This window comes from Lycorma delicatula, chromosome 7 (genome assembly GCF_047948215.1).
Source record: "Lycorma delicatula isolate Av1 chromosome 7, ASM4794821v1, whole genome shotgun sequence".
In the NCBI taxonomy this organism is placed as follows: domain Eukaryota; kingdom Metazoa; phylum Arthropoda; class Insecta; order Hemiptera; family Fulgoridae; genus Lycorma; species Lycorma delicatula.
This window is the reverse complement of record NC_134461.1, coordinates 144,944,462-144,966,175: the sequence shown is the minus strand read 5'-3', so window position 1 is coordinate 144,966,175 and position 21,714 is coordinate 144,944,462. Positions and strand designations below refer to the sequence as shown.

The 21,714-nt window shown below is 28.7% G+C and overlaps 1 protein-coding gene across 1 annotated transcript in view; it reads left to right on the top strand.

Moving 5' to 3' along the window:
- The first annotated feature begins 2,530 nt into the window (after positions 1 to 2,530).
- The window catches only part of LOC142328185 (facilitated trehalose transporter Tret1-like), a 105,620-nt gene continuing 86,436 nt past the window's right edge, over positions 2,531 to 21,714 (top strand). Inside the window, exon 1 of the mRNA XM_075371749.1 lies at positions 2,531 to 2,766. Coding sequence (XP_075227864.1) covers positions 2,678 to 2,766 — 89 coding nt within the window. The 5' untranslated portion in view covers positions 2,531 to 2,677. The remainder of the gene's footprint in view (positions 2,767 to 21,714) is intronic.

Below are 21,714 nucleotides of genomic sequence, written 5' to 3'. Positions count from 1 at the left end.
GCGGCCTTTTCAACCCCAGAGGGCTGGATGGACATTCAAAATTTAAAGATTTCTGTACCCAAGACGAAGTTTATGCTTCTCAAGGGTGCAGACAAATTGTCGTACAGTCTCAACTCCCATATTAAATATAAAAGCTGTCTAATCAGCCGAGTTAGAGTTCATAAGTACCTAGGTGTTTTGTTTGATGAAAAGTTACTGTTTAGCAACCACATTAGGCAAGTAGCGGCGGACGCCGTCTCAGTGATGCGTAAACTTAGGAGGATTGCTCGGTAAGACTATGGGTTGTCGGGCCGTCAAATGTACATGATGTACCGAGGTGTCTTCGAAAGGATGACCTCATACGAGGCGCTCCTTTGGGCTCACAGTTTGCATATGAATAGAGTATTTGTTCAAAATTTAAGGAATGCCCAGCGCAGAACCTTAATTGTATGCACTGGTGTTTTTAAAACAACCTCCTACGAGGCTACCATCGTATTGGGAAAGGCTCTCCCAATCGATTTAGTGGTGAAAGTTCGGGCAGCCATGTGGAGATTGGTTTTTAGATATTTACATGAAAATTTCACACACATAAAATGAAATTGATATCTTCATTTGTTACCGAGAAATTAAAAAAAAATTAAATTTCATTGTTACTCCATTTTACCCATTTAAACTCAGAATTAAAAAAAAAATCCTTTCTTAGTATTCTCTTACACCGTAAGAAGAACTTGTACACAAATTTTTATCAATTTATCTTCAGTAGTTTCTGCTGGACGTTAATGAATCAATCAGTCAGGACAAGTTGTTTTGTAGGTACAGATATTTATATATATACGTACACATATACGAGTATATAGATATATAACCAAATATTTCTGTCAAATTTATTTTACTTTATTTATTAAAAAAAATGTAAAATGCCATTTTTTTCTAATTATCAGTAAAATACGGGTAAGTGTTTAATGAAAAATACAATTTTTTTATAAAAAAATTTACTATATGAAAATAAACCTTTTCAAAATAAACTTCCAAATCGAAAATTCTGTATTTTTTTTATAAAAGTTTAAAAAGAATGAGAGGAAATAACAAGAAGAGATGTCAACCGAGTGGAAATATATTTTTTCCTGTTTAGCCTACGGGAATTACCGTTCAGGTATTACTTCAGAGGATGAATGAGGATGATATGTATGAGTGTAAATGAAGTGTACTCTTGTACAGTCTCAGTTTGACCACTCCTGAGATGTGTGATTAATTGAAACACGGTGTTCGGTTTTCAGAATTCAACGGAAATATCCATTTTTGACCATCCCTGAATCCACTTTGACTAGTTTCGGTGTGACGTCTGTACGTACGTATCTCGCATAACTCAAAAACTATTAGCGGTAGAATGTTGAAATTTTGAATTTAAGACTGTTGTAACATCTAGTTGTACATTTCTCTTTTTAATTGCAATCGACTTGACTAAAAATATTCAAAAAAGCCCAAAATCCAAATTTTTTTGATTATGTACTTTTTCTTAACTGCAGTAATAGCCCTCACTGAGAGATTTTCAACAATATATCATAAGTGGTACTTATTTTCGTTGGTTCCAGAGTTATAGCCAAATGAAATTTTAATTAATGAAATATTTGGATCTTACAAGGGGAAGGCACACCGGTTCGAATCCGACTTCATTTCCTTTTTTTTAGCTTTTTTTTTAATTTAAATATATTGATTTATTAATAATTATTAACATCTGATTGTAACAAACGTTTTACAATAAATAATAATTCAATAATAACTATAAAAAAATGAAAAAAAAAATCAGAAGTTATTTGTGAAATAAAAGTTTATATGCTTTTAATTAAAAAAAAAAAAAATGTGTATATGTTATTGAAAAGCCGTACAAGGAAGTCACGTCAGATTTTTATTTTAAAATCAGTTAAAAAAATACTGAAGTACCCATGTCAATGCTTTCTATAACTATAAAAGTTTAAAGATGAAAAATACAATTTCCATTTTTTTTTTTTTTTTTTTAAAAAATCTCCTTTGAATTTCTACGAAATGAGATACAGTGCCTATCATTTCATACACAAAATATACACAAATAAATAACACCCATATTTTTCATTTTTAAATGAAACTAAATGTCTTATTCAACTAATTTTAAGCAGAAAATAAAATTATCAATCTATCCAAATATATTTGTTTGTATTAGACATTAAATGTTTTAATACGTTAAATTATTCTCACTTCTTTCTTATAAAAGAACAAAAAAACAAATACTAAATACGCATTTTTTCCGTATAAATAAATATATTATTATTAGATTAAATTAAAATCAAAATTTAAATATATGCTTATCATTGAGACTTCAAGGTTCAGATCGGACTCCTGATGTACAAAAACGCAATAAGATATGTACAAGGATATTTGGAAATGTAGAAGAGCTTTAACCTAATAACCCTGACCACTAAAATAGAAAAAAAAAGATCCATCAAATTGGCGTATTTCCAAAAAGTGAACTTTGTTCACCGGTTTAACAGACAAGAATAGTAATGTCGTCTGTTGTAAGATAACAGTGTCATAAACACAGCCCACTCTCTTCAGTAGTGTAACCTGTTCGGTTAACGATCGCAGCCATTCTTTCTAAATAACAACTATCCAACTTGTTTTTTTTTTTTCAGCTTAACTAAGATTATTCTAACCTCAAACAGACATGCCGGCAGATATTGAATATTGTGATAACGTTAATAACTGTGATTCTGATACAAATCCACTACTATCATCATCATCAAAAACATGCAGGTGAGTATTAAGTAAATAAATTCTGTTTCTTATTTTGTTATTTATTATTTAATTGTATATTTTTCGTTACTTTTAATTAATTACTTTATTTTAGTTTTAAAAATAAGAGATTTAAAGATATGCCTGTTATTTATTTGGTTATGTTTTAATGAAAATGATAAGTACTACATTTCATTTTGCAGAAATAAATTCAGAGGAGTAAAGTAATATTACTCGGACGTGACAGTGACTTGTTACGACACTATCGGCATATATAATAGCAAAATCCTATCCTCAAAGAATCGATATTGCATTATGATATTTTGGTATAAGTAATATTAATAATTTTAAGAACAGTTAACTAAGCATAAACTAATTTTCAATTTAAAATATTAACAGTAATATCATAAATATCTATAATCTTATCTAATTTGTTGCAACGTTAAATCAGGATTATAGAATAACTAATACAAAGTAAAAATTAATTACATTAAACCCTCTCCCCGAAAAAATTAAATCTCCCTTCATGTTACATTCAATTCAGCAAAAAATATCAAAGAAACATTCAAATGCTGCCGTTTTTCCATGACAAAAATAAAAGCAACATTTAATATTTTACGATTACACTTTTTAAATAATAGGTTGGACTTAAATTTTCTCTTAACCAAGGATTGACAAGTCTGTTGTGCTGATGAGCTGAATGACACGGGTTAATAGACTTCTGTGGACTTGGAAAACCTTTTTTTCTTAGTCTCGAGCCTTTTTAATAAAGTTAATCGTTTTTATTTCATTTAATCAGTTTAAATGAAAATGAATTATAGCATTTCATTTCCGGTGCTCGGTTGAGGACTTTCCTTTTTCTTGTTTAGCCTTCGGTAATTACCTTTCAGATAATACTTAAGAGGATGATATGTATGAGTGTAATGAAGCACATGTTGTACTTGTAAAAAGATTATATTTACTGTATTAATCATTGAAATGTAATAAACTACTATACTCAATTGCAGTCAGTCAACTGAGAGATAATAAAACATTGTTTTAGTGTATTTAATTATATTTTTAAATATATGTTACAAATTTTGATAATTTTTTTTAATAAATTTTGTTTAATCATTGTGTTCAAATTTGACCTGTTCAGTAATTATAATTTCATCGCTGTTTTTTATTACACATATTTTTTCCAACTTAAGCGATTTAAACTTATTTATTAATACTCTTCTTTGGCTTATTAATATAAACAGTTATTTTCATTGAATAGGAATGTAAATGCGGCATAAATGATAATCATGTCATGTCTGATCAACTTAAAAAAAAATCTAAAACAGTTACTCGATGAGTTATTAAGTATTTACAGACACCTAGTGCTGTACGTATGGGATTAGCATCCATTTGTATAGCTGTGGCATAGTAAGTTACACCTCTTGGTACAATAAGATGATCAAAATTGAGGTGCTGAAACAAATGCTATTTAAATAAATACATAATAAACATAAATACACATTAACATAAATACATATTTATATAAACACATAAAATTTAAATTCAACATTTAGTGAAATTACAATTCAAGCAATATAATAACTTCAATCAAATGGTCAATAAAAAGAATAATACAGCAATAGTGCTTTAAAAGACCCTGGTTTATAGCATTGCTTATCATATGTAAATTCACATGTATATTCAATAACTGCCATTAATATAAATTTTAAGTTCTATTTTTATAGATTCTCATTAGATTCCAAAGATATTTTATATAATAACAAAAAATAGATAACAGATTAGCAAGAAAACAAGCACAACAAAACAAATTATCAAGATTCATAGGGTAACAAGTTTTAGTAGAATGCATTTCATTATGTAACAATCAATCAACAGGTTTATTTTTATATGTTATTTAATATTTGTATTTAAAAAAATATGAGTTCTAAACTATGTCTGTATAAATCAACAAAATGTAGAGATTTTTTAGACATTAAAAATTGTTTACGTGATTTTGGGTTTGAAGGCAATGTAAATTTAAGTTATTTTGTATGATTTTAATATGTGAATCCCAATTTCTTCCTTGAACTAATCTCTGTCAACTTGTTTCATAACAACAATAATTATAAAAGAAATGAACTGTCTACTGGCACCTGCTGATTTGTTAATTTATTCAAATATCAGAAGAAAGTCCTCATCATCAACTTATTTTCATTTTCTACAAATAAACTTTCAACGAGTCTGAACTGATAAAAAAATTTATATCCTAATCTTTCTTTTCTTTGTCCTGTTTAGCCTCAGGTAATTACCTTTCAGATAATACTTCAGAGGATGAATGAGAATGATACGTATGAGTGTAAATGAAGTGCAGTCTTGTACAGTCTCAGTTCAACCATTCCTGAAATGTGTGGTTAATTGAAACCTAACAACCAAAGAACACTGGTATCCACGATCTAGTATTCAAATCCATGTAAAAATAACTGACTTTACTAGGACTTGAATGCTGGAACTCTCGATTTCCAAATCAGCTGATTTAAGAAGACGCATTCACCACTAGACCAACCCGATGGGTGCTCGGTTAAGGACTGGATTGAGCAAAAGTTGAACGGTAACACCATTTTCTGCGTTTGCTCTTTTAGCGCTTTCTTTTCTAGAGCGTTTGGCCTTATTACTTCTCCGAGATATTTAAATTTTGATACATTTTTAATTTCGTGATTTTCGATAATTTTTAGTGTTTATAACTTTTTTATCGGAGAACCATTTTGTTTTTTTAATTTTTTAATTAAAAAATTTGTTATTACTACGAACCACTGCAGTGGGATGAGTAAAAAAATCTGTATATTGGTTTGAAAGCCTTCTTCTTTCTTTTTCCTGTTTTAGCCTCCGGTATCTACCGTTTAGATAATTCTTCAGAGGATGAATGAGGATGATATGTATGAGTGTAAATGAAGTGTAGTCTTGTACATTCTCAGTTTGACCATTCCTGAGATATGTGGTTAATTGAAACCCAACCACCAAAGAACATCGGTATCCGCGATCTAGTATTCAAATCCATGTAAAAATAACTGGCTTTACTAGGACTTGAACGCTGTAACTCTCGACTTCCAAATCACCTGATTTGGGAAGACCCGTTAACCACTAGACCAACCCGGTGGGTTTGGTTTGAAAGCCTATCGATGTAGAAAATATAGACTCAAAAAACTACCACTAACTCCTTTTCTGAACCATTGTAATATAACTAAAAAAAAAAATAAAGTCCTATTTTTGGGAGATTAAGAAAATATAAAATAAATAGTTTTGGTAATTTGATAAAAAATCCAACTTTTGCAAGAAATTTTGCTAAAATGCCCAGTAAAGATTTGAAATTTCATTTTAGCCAAAACACCCCCATCCTTTTTTCCAATATTTGCAAAAATTTTACTAAATATTAGTACTTTCCTCCCGAAGGGAGGAAAATTGTACTGAAGTTAAAAAAAAATTAAAATCTTTTCTACCAAATTTGAAGAAAATCGATCGACGATTTCCAAAGTTATAAAACCACACATCAACCACATGTGTGGATTCAATTAACCTCAATTCTTATGAATGGTCGACCATTTTGTTTTTTTTTTGTTGGTTTGTTTTACCTCCGGGTCCGCACTCAAGCAATTCATTCCGCAGAGGATGAGATGAATGTTTTGTAGCGTGTGTGAAAAATGCCATGCCTGACCGGGATTCGAACCCAGGACCTCCGGGTGAAAGGCCGAGACGCTACCACTCGCGCATGAATGGTCGACCTGACTGTACAAGAGTACACTTCCTTTACTTTCATACACATGATGCTCATTCATCCGAAGTAATACCTTACGGTGGTTCCCGAAACTAAACAGAAAAATGAAGAGTTATAAGACTAAATACAGCCCAACATTCATACGCACAAACGTAGGTGTGACAAAAAACCTTTTTAGGTCTTGAATGAATTGAAGTAAAATATTTTTTTCGCAGGTTATTAACAGTTTATTTAAATATATTTTTTTGTTAAAATCTGTTTTTTTTTTAATGTCTCCTTAAGGCATTAAACTTAAAAAAAGAACAAATTTTTAGATTTGTTTTGACTGATCTACATACTTTTCCGTTATAGCTATTGCTGACAGCAGCACATATCCCTACAGTCGGGAAAGTAAAAATAGCATTTCTAAATTTTTTTTTGTTACAAGCCGATTTATAATAAACTGACCATTAATTTTTGCATTTTCGGTGTATTTTAAAAATAAAAGTATTTTCGGCTCAAAATAATTTTAAAATAAATTTAATTTAACTTTGGAAAGTTATTCTTAATATCTTGAAAAAAAATAATTTAACTGAAATTAAAAATTGGCCAATAAGGTTTTTCAGGTTTCATCAGGTTTTTCAAAATTGAAAAATCTGATGATTTCACTTGCTGCCAGTATTTTCTGACAAAATTATGTTCTTTGAAAAATATTAATTAATTATTTATTATTAGTTTAATATTCGTGAAACATATGTTTCTTGGAATTTTGATTCTAAAAAAAAATATATACATATATATACGTTTTTTTCTTCTCCGAAACCACCGTAAGGTATTATTGCAGAGGATGATATGTATGAATGTAAATGAATTGTAGTCTTGTACAGTCTCAGGTAGACCATTCCTGAGATATGTGGTTAATTGAAACCCAACTACCAAAGAACACCGTTATCTACGATCTACTATTCAATCCCTATAAAAATCAGTATAGAAACTGCCTTTACAACGATTTGAACCTTAGAATTCTCGTCTCCGATATCACTATTATTATTTAATTTTCTTACAATTAAAATTGAAATACAAAATTAAAAACCTACATGTATTTACTATTTTAAGCTGTTTATTTTGATTACATAATCACTGAACAAAACGTAATAATAGAACTGCATTTAACAACTATTGGAAGCAGAGTTTTTAAATATTAATGGGGCATAACATTTTTAAACAGTTTATAATACAGTAACAATTACATAATTTCTTCAAACATTTTATAAAGTAAATAAACACAATCTAATTTTACTTTTTATATTAAAAAGCAAGGTTATTTGGGTCAGATAAGTTATTCAACTGATTACATCATTATGGCTCTGCATAAAAGTATTGGTAAATAATTAAATGGAAATTTCGTTTGGGAATCTTTTTGGATCTCTAGGACTAGTTTTATGTTGAACCGGTTCTCATACCCTGAAGCCTTTTGACAAAGCTATATCTTAAGGTCAAAAACTATCTACTCTATCGTAACGGATCTGGCGTATAAATTTCTTGTTAAATAACTGTTACCTATTATCATTATAACATCCTACTTCTAATTTTCAGTTTTTTTTAACATGTACAAGTTTAATATTAAATTTAAAATACTAAACATTTTTTTATTATATTTATTTAAAAATTATAAGAAGTAATAAATATTTATTTTCTCATAAAAAACAATAGATTTTTATTATTAAGGTAAATTACATTAAACAATTTTAATAAAATTAAAAATAAGTTTTTATTTATTTACCTCTTTACCAGAGAATTTTATTGGCTGATCTCTTTACCTAAATCATTCTATTAGAGGATATCAACAGACATGTACCCAATTACCGACAGTAGAATACAACGATTTTTTTTTCTGTCGATTTGACCTTGATGAAAAATCTGACCTTCTAAGGACATAGTTCAGACTTCTTTCTTTTCCAAAAACTTTTCATCCTTTCACTAATCTTACTTTTAATCTCATCATTCCATTTTCAATTTTGGTTTTTCTTCTGCTCTTCTGGAAATTTAGATTCTTCTACTCTTTTTCTTAAAGTTTGTCTTCTGATTTTTTGATATATTGAGTATTTTCAAATCTTTTTTCCTTCTATGTACAGCTTTATTTTTTATTTTTTAAATTAAAACTCTGTTAAATTAATCTACTTCCATTCATTCTATTCAGGTTTATAAAATTTTAATCTTTCTTTCCGCTTTGTATGCTCTACTTTTTTTTAAATCTTTATAAATTCCTTAATTTTTTCAAATTTATAAATATTATTTTCATAAAAAATGCTTGTTATTAAGGCAATAATTTCTATTATCTTTTCTGCTAAGATCACTATAGTTTCTAAGCTTAGTACTACCTACCTTTCTTAGCTTAATTTTTTTATTATATGGTGACACGTTTCGGAACTACTTCATTGTCAAAACTTATATTGAACTGATACTTTTAAATTTCTGTTAATATTTATGTAGCGTTTAGTTATCGCCCCTCACTATATTTGACGTCATGCCTTATCTGTCCTTTTTCTTGTTTATTTGTTATTAACGATTATACTTATATTTTCATTTTATTAACTTTTTTTTGTTTTCCATAGAAAGTGGAAAAATTTGCCTGAACTAAATGCCCAGTAGCCTGCACATACTGGGTTTGTGGGGATCACCGCCTATTCGGTGGGACCCACTAAATCCCACTCCCTCACACAGGGTGGTTCTGGAATTGACGTAAAGGCATAATATCAGCACCATCCGCGTCACAGGCACACTACTCATTCACACCAATATTTACATAACATATTCAGACACTACTTACACTTAATATTTACAATTAATAATATACAGCTCAGAATATATACACTATATATATACCGTTCTCAGACAACAGGAACGCGTCCCGCGGGAGCCATTGGTGACGACAATGCCGACGCACCCCCGCCACCCGCCCACAAAGGCTGGCGCCCATCGCTGTCCTCAACCGACATCTCCGTTGTCTGCCTCGCTATCCTTCTCTATTAATTTCTGCTGTAGCACCCTTTTAAACCACCGGGTACACGCAGTCCATCCCTCCATCTGGGGCATACAAAGAAGGTGTGCTCCACCGTATCCACCTCATCACAGTATTGGCACAGTTCTGTGCACCTCTTTCCAATTCTACTGAGGTAGATCGACCCGAACGACCCATGACCCTACAACTAATGATACTGAGCCGTCCGGAAGTCCACCTCTCCATACAGACTATTGACCCAGGCAGCCACCTCCGAGATCAAGGGATAGGTCCATTGCCCCTCCTTCGCACTCCGCCACCTCTCCTACCAGTCAGCCAGCAAGCGGCCCCTCACCTACTCTCTACCATCTGTGGCTCTATCTCTTCTCTCTTTGGCCAGCAGGTTCAACGGCGGCATACCAGCCACCACCAGTTACTTATTTCCTGTTTTATTTGCCATTTATTTATTTATTTATTTCCTGTTTTCAGTAAATTGAAATTCTTGAAAAGGGAATCCGCTTGATTGTTGATCTATTCATTTATGATCGTTTTATTGTTACATTTTAATTTGAAAATTCCTAAATTTTCTAAAATGTTATTCTTCTTCCTTTATACAATTGTAAATTAATTTCACTGTTTCTTCAGTTTTCATTGAAGTATGTCCTTCTTTTAATAAATGTGTTGCATAATTAATTAGAATCTTGTTTTTATTTTTAAAAGATCTCATTGTTCATTGTATCTTAATTTTAATTCTCTTCCCGTTTTGTCATTTGAAATCGGCATTTGAAGTGATGGCAAGAACTGGCAAATAAATATGATTTTCAGTTATCTAACAAAAAAAAAGAAATGTAGGGATCAGCTAAATTTTATACTGGAAAGCAAGGGGTTTGAAAGGTGAATATAACAAGCTGAATATAACATTTTGTATAAAAGTCTGATTTAAAATTTAGGAGATAAGTTGTATATTATGGATGTGTAGAGTAGATTATTTATAAGTGTAATTTTTAGAGATAGATGTGGCCAACTTAAACAATGGGCCTCATAGGAAAAAAGGGAGGCGCTTGTGTTCAATGTGTAACCCACAGGAACTTGAATCCACAGCTCTTTTTTTGGAAACTTGCTCAATTTTAAGAGATATTAGAAGAAAGTAGTTTGATGTTGTGAATGGAGTTATTAATTATTTTAATAGTAAAAAATGGGAAGTATTAGTTGGGTATGTTTGTGAAGAATGGAAATATAGAGGATGTCTGGTTGTAGAATTTAATTGTTAGGGTTTTTTTATGGAAGAAAAGAAAAAAGGGGAGGAAGGAGAAAAGAGGGAAAAACAGAAAAAAGGAATGGAAAACGGGAAACGGAAAAGAGGAAGAAAGAAAAAAAGAAATCTGTATGTAATATTTGTAAGATAACATAGTATGGGTGCGAGCGAGTACGTGAGTGTGTAAAGATTTTGTGATCGGCAGAATTAAAAGTTCAGCTCTTGGAAGCGCAGGACAGCTGATAAAATTAGTATATTACAATTTACTTACAGAACAGCAGTAAGGTTATGTAAATAAATAATTAGTAATTAAATAAATGATAAATTAATTGTTTAAAGATAACTAGTTTTATTAAACAAAATTAAATTTTTTTGAATTTAATTATTTATTTTAAAGTTGAAATAAATAAGCAGATGGTTTAGTTGATGATTAACTTTGTAACTGCTGGAAATTTTACATGTTATTGCATCATCATGCATTTTCAAAGGATTTGTAACGAAGGAGTTAAATGCTAATAGGAAAATAAGGTACTGAATGTTGTGCTACAAAAACATTATTTAAATTAATAATCTTTAAAACTAAAATTATGAGTGGAACAAGATTGTTAGATGTAAATCTTGTAATATTGCTGTTTTTAATAAATGTTTGATTAGTCATGGATATAGTGCCACTATATTATTTCTGTTATTTTATTTCCTAAATAATCTAATTGTTTGTAATCATTTTATTAGTGATAAGACTTCTTTAGGCCTAATTATGTTATTGTAATTTAAGGAACTAAATAAATAATTGTAATTTATATTTTACAGATTGCTTCCTATATTGATAAGGGCACCTTATTTTATATATACTCGTAAATATATATATATATATATGTATATATATATATATATATATATATATGTATATATATATATACATTGTTTGAGAGAAATCGAGTCTGGCCTGGGGTAGTGATTTGAAAAGAAATTAAAAAACACTTGAACTCAGTTGTTAGGTTACCTAACACAAATACAAATGTAAACACAAAGAAAAATAATTTAATATATATGTTGGATAACATTATGGATTCAATGATAGCAATTACAAAAAAATATATATACTTGAAAACAGCTGAAGTCATTTTGAAACGCACAATAAACATAATTTTGAATTTAGTATGTTCTTTTTACTTTTAACGAAATAAACAAACTGAGAATGTGTCCATGGTTACAGTACACTTCTTTTTTTTTACTTGAAAACAGACGAAAATAATATCTTCAAACGGTGACTAAATATTGTTGTTGAGAAATTTGTTTAATATAAGTGAACATTTCATATTTTGTAACATTTATACTTATAAAATATACTTTTATAAGCAAAAATTAGTAAGTTAGTTGCTAACTTCATTTTTCTTCATTTTTCATACTTTAAGCAAAACCCTTAATTATTATTTGATCTCAGTCATCTCTTACATGACTGAGATCAAGTGAGAGTTAATTTACATGCAGTTACGACATGAGTTACCGTGTGGTTTACATGAAACAATATTTGTATTTTAAAACGTTATTAAATTAAAGATGGTTCTCAAACAATGTTGTGTGTGTGATCTTGACCAAAAACTGAACATATATATATATTGATCGCTTTTAATATCTGTAAATAATATATAAATATTTTTGTTTTTATAAAAATTATTTCAGTTTATATTTCAATTCTTAAATTTTCTTTCTTTTTTGAGGTGAAAATATTACTTTTATTCTTTTAATTATTTGGGGTCTTCATGTAACCAAAAAAATGTTAATTTTAAGAATCTGGCATACGGCTTCGTCATGCTATTGTGTTCTGAGAGTAGTTGATTTACGTAAAGTATTCCTTGGTCTGATTTTTTATTGTATTATTATTTACTACTGGAAAATTAACCTGATAATTTTAAAACGCTTAAAAGAACTATCTTTAAAATATTTAATGAACAGTTTATTTGGAATGCCTGTTTAGAACCTCTGATTTAATTTATGTCAAAATGGAAAGAAGCTGTTCACCCTGAACACTATTCAGGTGTGTAATTCATTCAGGGTATATAATTCAGGCTATTCTAAGAGCACAATTCATTCTTTTGCCACAATTTTTGTGTAAATTTTTACTTTAGTTTATTTTACAAATATATAAAGATGAAATATAAATATGTAAATAAATATATATAATGTTAATAAAGTATTGGAACACTTAAATAACTTTTTAACAGTTAAACATAAATGAAATTTATCAGATGCTCCTACTTCAAAATGGTTTATTTTTTTGGTATGAGACCACCACACCCCAAGCATCCAGGGAATCTCCATGGCGGAGGGCGGGAGTGGAGGGGAGCAATCCACTCAAAAGTCTGAATAGAAAGGGTTGGGTTTTGACACACCATTTTAAAGGGCAAAATTAAAAATTTTGACAAAACTTCTGGAAACCTTAATTTTTACAAAATGGCGATCATCTAATGTTTTTCACAGACAGTATCACAAAAGTATTGTGCAGTACTTTAAATATCTACTTAACAAAAAAAAAAGACTAAAAAAAATTTTTAGCAGAACTTCTACCTCATGGTCTATCTTTGTTATGAGATTACCAAACCGTGAAGGCCCCTTGGGGAACGCAACAATTTTATATGAAAATGGTTAGGGTTGTAAACCATTTTAAAAAGTATTGAAAAATAAAACTTTTGATGTAAAATACTTAAGGCTATGACAACTTTAACTAAAATGGTGGCTGATTAATATTTTTCACAGCTATTTCAAATGTGGCATATATTACATCCTAAGAAAAGGTCTCATATAAAAAAATAAATGGTTTTGAGTTAGGAGCATTTGTTAAATTTAAATTTTTAGTGTTTCACTATGGACCAGTTATATAAGGGATACTATAGTCTACTTTTGAAATTAGCAATAAGAAACACTAAAGGCTGTCATTCTGGTAGAGTTACAGCCCAGTGTTTTTACATGAAAATGTTTGTGTTCAATCTCTTTAAATTGATGTCACAATTCTAACCATTCCATTTAAAACTTTTGAGTTGTTCCCATTGGGCCCTCTTGGGGTTTGGGGTATGACAGTCTCTTACCAAAAACATAGGTCATTTTCAAGATAACAGCACTTAGTAAATTTGTTTTTCTACATTTAACTGTAGAGAAATTATTTAAAATTTCCCCATATTTTATTAACATTATACATATTAAAAATTATATTTAAAATTTAAGACAACGTATAGCACACTTTGATATTTAACATATTCGAGTTATTCAAAGATTTGAGTACCAATTAATATAAACTTTTGAAAATACTGATACTCATCCTATAATTAGTGAAAATATTTTGAATACAAGAATGACTTAGACTTCATACTATTACACTGTTAAAATCCAATAACAACGAAACACAAATTAAAGATATTTAAAAAAATTCTTTCTAGATCATGTAATATTTAAAAAATTAATTAAATTTTGTTTTATTTTTAATTTAAAAAGTTTTCTATGTTATTTAAATAAAAGGAAATTATTATATTTTTTTATTTAGTAAGGTTTGTATAAATCGGGTCAAATTGAGAAAACGTAGCCTTTTTTTGAAATTAATTAAAAACAAGCCCTTTAACAGCGTACTACAACAATGCAGAGAAAAATTAGGTTTATATTATAGGAAGTACAAAATAAATTTACTTAAGATTTTTAATTAAATATATATTGAGTTTACACGAAAAGTGGTTTCAACAACCTTTAAATCCTTAAAAATTGTATTTACTCTTTCTACAAAAACTTGTTATTTATAATTTTAATCTTTTTCATTAAAAAATTAACTTGAGGTATAATTGTAGATATAACATATAATTGTATGTATATTACACATATGCATACTATATATAATATACAACATATATATATATATATATATATATATATATATATATATATATATAATTGTATGTGTATGTTATTATGCATAACTGTAGACATATTAGAAATTTATTAAAAATTTTTAAACAAAATGGTTAGTGTATGAATACCACAATTTGCTCACCTATGTTTTGGTGTTAGTAAGGTCATCTGGCATATAAATACTTCTAAATCTTTCATCCATGTAGTCAGAGAAAAAACACAAAAAAATGTATTGTTATTAAAAAACTATACGTATATTGTTCATTAAAAAAAAAAGTGGTTACAACAAAACTCCACTAACCATCCATAAAAAGATTACATGTAATGCTCTGCTCTGTCCAACTTTGTCTCAAGATTATAGAAAACCATTTCAATATTTTTTTTTTTTAAAAACCTCAAAAATATTATTGACTACTTTTAAAAAAAAAGTTAATAAATTTAAATTATGTTACAACCAATTGCATTATAAAGTAACGTGTGACATAATTGCTACATGTTAGAGGCCAAATTGTTATTAATAAGAATTTGGCCTCTAAATCAATTTTTTGGTCTTGCACTAAAAAATTGATCATTTAGGCAGAGTATTTACTAAATTTAATTCTGATTATTGAAAAGTTATTTAATTGTTCATATACTTTGTTATCACTCTGTATTAATATCTGTAATCTTTTTTTTTAATAAAGATAATGTTTTTTATGCATTTCAAAAAAACAAGTATGGTAGGAAATATGAAAAATATAAGTAATCTATTAAAAATGAACAGTTAATTTTTTAAATTATCTAATTTATAAAAAATAACATAAGTAAACAAAATAAAACTTTTTTAATGATTATTTAATTGTGATACCTTTCTCTGTATTGTTTTTTGCGTAGATTAATGATATGTGAATAGAATCTTTTTATCACCCCAGTTTAATAGAAATGGCACATTATAGATAGATCTCTAAAGATTAATATAACTAATATTATGTCATCACATACAAGTATAAGTTATGTACTTGCATTAAACGTTTTTAATAGATACTTTCCTTTTGTAGGTACAACTCTAATTAAAGTCAAAGCGTAATAAGCTAACATATTAACATTATATTTACCTTTTTAATAGTTTTATGAAACTGAAATATCTTTGTGGAAACATTTACCATGTTTATCACCTACTGCCTCAAGGTTTAGCGGAAAGAAATCCAGATGTGAATGCAGGAAATGGACTTTAGCGATATATCACATCCTATAGCTGTGTAAGAATTTATCAGTTTATCCACAATATCCTGGTAATTTTGTGATCTATGGACACCCAGAAAATCGTCACAGGTGTCTTTAAATGCTGTCAAAGCAGTGAGTTCTACACTAGTCAACAGAGATTTAAACACTTTATCTCAGACTAACTCCCTTATTTGTGGACCAACAAAAATTTCTTTAATTTTTGCTTCACTTATTTTTGAGTATTTCTGCCTCATGTACAAGAATCTTTGACTGTCCTTCATAGCTTTTAGAAAATGTGTTATTAATCCCAGTTTGATAAAAACAGGTAGTAAAAATATTTTTTCTAGTTTAACTATAAGTTTTGAATGTTTTTTCACCAGGAGTTAAGTTCTCACATTTCTTCCACTGTTTTACTTCATAATATTGATCCCTACCTCTGCTGTCCTCTTCACAGATAAAACCATAGAATATTGTATATCCTAACTGCATGCCTAATAAAAGAGCTATTATTTTTATAGCTCTACTACTTTTATAAATTTAATTGTGAAAATTTAATAGTAAATACAACTTGCGACTACATTTTTTATGATTTACTTTTTCAGTAACAGTTTTCATAACACCATACATTTTTTTTCATATTAATTACATAATAGATTGGTCCAGAAAGATATTTATTTCTACTGTGAAGCAGAACTGCTTCTAAGCTACACTTGGAGAAATCAGTGAGAAGACACCACTCCTCAAGTTCATGAACATATCCTAATCGTAACATAAGCTCATTAATAATTGTAAATTAAACTGTAATTTTTTTCAGCAAAGTATTGAGAATAATTTTTGTGTTGGCTTTGATAGCCAGAAATTTTTGTATTTTTTAAAATAAATTCCAACCTTGCAATCTTGAGCCTAAAAGTTCAGCTTGATCTTTTTATGCATTTATATCTCTTACCTAGTCATTTAGCTCACCTTGTGGTATAAAATATGGCTCAGTGGATTACAATTCAAAGTCTGAATCATGATTGTTTTTTTTTTCATAATGTCTATTTCTTCATTACTGTTTTCATGAAACAAGTTTTCAGGAACCTTGGGAACTGAAATGGATTTAATGTGAGGTACAGATCCAAGTGCTGATGGCCATGAGATATTGAGTAGAGCGTGCTTAAATGTCTTAGAAATTCCAGATACACTATTTAAACAGAAATAACAATAATTTAAGTGATTTTGTTTGGTTCATATTAAACCATAGGAACACCAAACAGCAAGGCCCTTTTGTGTGCCATCCTTAAATCGACTGCATAATTACTATATATTGTAGGAGGAACCCATATCTTATCTTGATCACTGATTTTACAGTCTCAAAGTGCAATTTATAAGCTTTTTTAATTAAGCATTTTTTCTTATATGTGATTTTACAGAACTTACCACACATGCAATAAAAACTATCTGATTCATTTACACACTTAAAATACATTATGAGACTTCCCTTTTCACTTACTTAATACAGTTACCACATTAACTAAGAGATATATTATTAAAAACAGTAGGGTAGGAAGACCAACAAGCAACTGGTATGACATGTATCACACATCATTACGGGTATGATGTCATGATATGTGATTGTGTTATGACTTAAGTTATTGTTTCATGGTTAACGACTGATTAATAGAATTAAAAATATATACTGAGCACACAAATGTAAAGAGTAATCATATAAAATAAAAAACGTGCATGTACATTTATCTAATAATATTTATTTAGAGATATCTAATATTGTATTTATCTAATATTATATTTATCTAATATTATATTATTTTTTATTATATTTATCTAATATTGTTTATTTTATTCAGAGATATTCTGAATTCCAATTCTTTTCAGTATAATAGAATAGATAGATTTCATGTGCCACATATTAAGAAAAAAAATTGTTTTTATCAGTGAATTAATTTTTTAGCTTGCCGATTTTAAGAGGCATTCGTAATTGTAACGTATGAAATGAAATAAATAGGTTTTTGGAGGTCAATATTGAACATTATTTCAATATAACCTATCCAATAGCTTAGCCATTATAAGTCATTTGCAATATAAACCATTTATATAACAGAAGTTTATACTGATTTATTTAATGAATATCTTTAACAAATATTTTATTAAGTTTTATTTAAACATAACAAATAATGTTAATAAAAATATAATGTAAAATATTTATATATTTAATATCATGACAAATTTTAAACAGATGAGCACTGTGTTCCAAAATACTAAATAATTATATATTTATTCTTCTACAGGAAGTTTATAGCTGTGTTTGTGTATGCATGTATGTGTGTGTTTATGCAGTAAAGCTTAGATATGATAAATGTTATAAAAATTACATTTTAATTATCATATTTATATTTAAGTTTTATTCATTTTATAGCTTATAAATCCTGCTGAATAAAATCTGTTCAGAGATAATTTTATTTCCTCAAGGGACTAATAGAAATGACTTCTCTCTTTTTCTGCCTAGCCTTCAGAACCATTGTAAGGTATTACTACTTCAGAGGATGAATGAGGATAAAATAAATGAATGTAAATGAAGTGTAGTCTTATACAATCTCAGATCAACCATTCCTGAGATGTGTGGTTAATTAAAACACAACTTCCAAAGAACACCGGTATCCACGATCTAGTATTCAAATCCATATAAAAGTAGTTGGCTTTACTAAGATTTGAACTTTAGAATTCTTGACTTTGAAATCATCTGATTTGCGATGACCAGTTTAACCACTAGACCAACACTGTGTTATAGAAATGACTTAGATCAGTCCTTTGTAACCATCTGCTTGATTACAAAATGCATTATAATACAGTTGTTTTATGTTATATTTATGTACCGTAGTATATTATATTATTAACCTGTCTAGCCGGAACCTGGAGCCTCAGGGCTCAGGTTGGCCCAGGCAAACCCCATAGCCAACTCAAGAGCTCCTTGGGCTCCACAGGGCCTACCCAAGGGCTGCAGAGGTCGCTTCGATCACCATTCCCATTGGACTGAACCCCCTGCACTGTTTGTTAACTTCATGATTGTGAGAATAATACTGATAAATAACAATTAAAGTATTCAGGCTATATAGAAACCTGAAAACGGAACTAAATTACAGAATAATAGTAGCTATGTTAACTAAAGTACATACACTTTTGACGATGAAAAATTCATAACTTATTTCTTTGCCATGAAGGTAGAAAGATAATGATGAAGTAAAAAGGCTTAATCTTTTTTTTTCCTAAATGGATATCTTTAATTTACAACTTCATCCTCCTTGGGAGTGAAGAAGTAATGAATATTTTTAATATTTAACTTTCAAAGGAGCCTTGGTCTGTGGCTTAAAACCTTTCATGTATAATACGAATTATCCTGAAAATTTGAAAGCAATTGATTGGTTGATTCTTTGAGATTTTTCAAGATGAAATATATCTAAAAACCTTCTCAGTTATGCCAAGAAACATGGGTAAAAATCTGTTGCAATTGATCAAGTAGTTTTGTTGCTCATCCTGAACAAACAAAAACCCTCTTCATCTTTATATAATAGTATAGATATAGAACTATAGAAGTATATTATATACTATTATAATAATAATAATATCTATAATATCTTTTTTCGATATCTATTTTTCGACATTGGTTTTGCGATCGATATTATACAGCATATTCAAGAGGAATGTAACAAACTTTTATGGCATGTTTTATTTGTAAAAATAGAAAAGAAAGTTCATATTAACATAGGTTTGGTAGCAAGTGCTGGCTGATGAAAGAGTTTGTCCTGATTTCTATATCTTCAGTAAAATTAAGCCAGACTGTAATTCTTAGGACCCAAATGAAGGGGTGAATTTAATTGTGAAAATGTAATATAATATAGTGTCATTTTTGTGGGAGGGGTGATGAATATTAAATAAAAAGTTTTAATAATTGTGATTTTGACAAAAAAAGCTTTTTAAGAATTTTTTGCTGAAGTGTCCCAATAAAGATTTGCACACCTTCACCTCTTTGTTCTAATTTTTTCTTTTCTCTTTAATTTTTTCTCATTTTTTGCAAATAAGATATTTCCTAGCTACCTAGTTTGAAGAAAATCGGTCTACGGGGTTCAGTTATAAGACCAAATAAAGCCCAACAACATGCACAAACGTCCTTCTCACAAAAATAGATTTTTTTGGACTTGGGATCATTGGAATATTTTTTTTAGCAGATTATTTACAATTTATTTAAATTTAATTATTTTGTTAACATTTTTTTAATGTCTCTTTAAGCCACAAAACTTGAAAAAAATATCAATTTTTTTAGATTTTATTTTTTTTTTGTTACTGGTCTATATAATTTGTCGTTATACCTAGGTGTAGCTGCTATACCAGAATATCCCTGAAGCCGGGAAAGTAAAATGTACGTATTATTAGAAAAAAAGAAAAAAATTATTTTCATCATAAATATTTTATTCCGCATAAATTTACACTAATAAGTTTTACTTTATGTGTAATCAGATAACTTATTTCCACTTTAAACTGCTTTCCATAACCACCTCCTTTAGTGTTGCGTCTTTGAGGTTGTTAACTCTAAACCGACATTATTTCCGCTTACTAATTTCATACTCTCCTTTTTACTTCCCCAGATATTATTAATATATCAGAGATATCATATAGATAAAAAAAATGAGCTCTAACTTTTTTTAATTCTCAACTTTTAGATTTAAAAAAAATCTAATGTGGACACCAAATGACTTCCTTTACGCCTATTAAATTACATATACATATTTTTTTTTAAAGTGAAAAGTATATAAAATTTTATTTCACTAATAACTTCTGATTTTTTATAATTTTTTTTACTTCATTGTACGAAATAAAGGAACTATTGTGATCACCAAAAATTTCGGTTTTCAGATTTCAACGGAAATATCCATTTTGATCATCCCTGAATCCATTTTGACTAGTTTTGGCGTGACGTCTGTACGTACGTAGGCATGTACGCATATATCTCGCATAACTCAAAAACGATTAGCCGTAGGATGTTGAAATCTTGGATTTTTGTAACATCTAGTTGTGCACCTCCCATTTTGATTGCAATCGACTGGACCAAGTGTCCAAAAAATCTCAAAATCCAAAAAATTTGGATTTTGGACTTTTACTTAACTGCAGTAATAAGCCCACATTGAGAGATTTTCAACGATGTATCATAAGTGGTAATTATTTTCATTGGTTCCAGAGTTATAGCCAAATGAAAGTTTAATTAATGAAATATTTTGATGTTACAAGGGGAAGGCACATTGGTTCAAACCAGGCTTTATCTTATTTCTTTTTTTAATTTAAATACATTGATCTAATTAATCCGTGATTTAAAAAAAATACAATAAATAATTCAGTAATAATAATAAAAATAATAAAAAAAATCAGAAGTTATTAGTGTAATAAAATTATATGTACTTGTAAAAATGTGTATATATAATTTAATTAATAGGCGTTATTACATATGTGTATATGTAATAGATTTGGTGAAACATCTGATTATTTGAAATTAATTGAAAATTATAATTTAGAATCGTATTATTTTTGGACTTTCTAGTTTAATTTTATTTAATTATTCTACAATTTCAGTTTAATTCTATTTACATTAAAGTTAATTACAATGACTGAAAAATCGATCCTCACAAGAACAACATATACACTGAGGCATACATGCCGGATCTTTATTAAATTGTAAAAATTCTTATTTTTTAATTCATTACTCTTCTGACATTATCGGACAATATTCTCCCTGAAATAAGTCTGAGTTGATCATCATTTCGTTTATTTGTTTTTTGTTGCCAATCATTTAATCACTCTTTGATTTGATATAATTCTTCGAACCTTAATTTGTATACATGT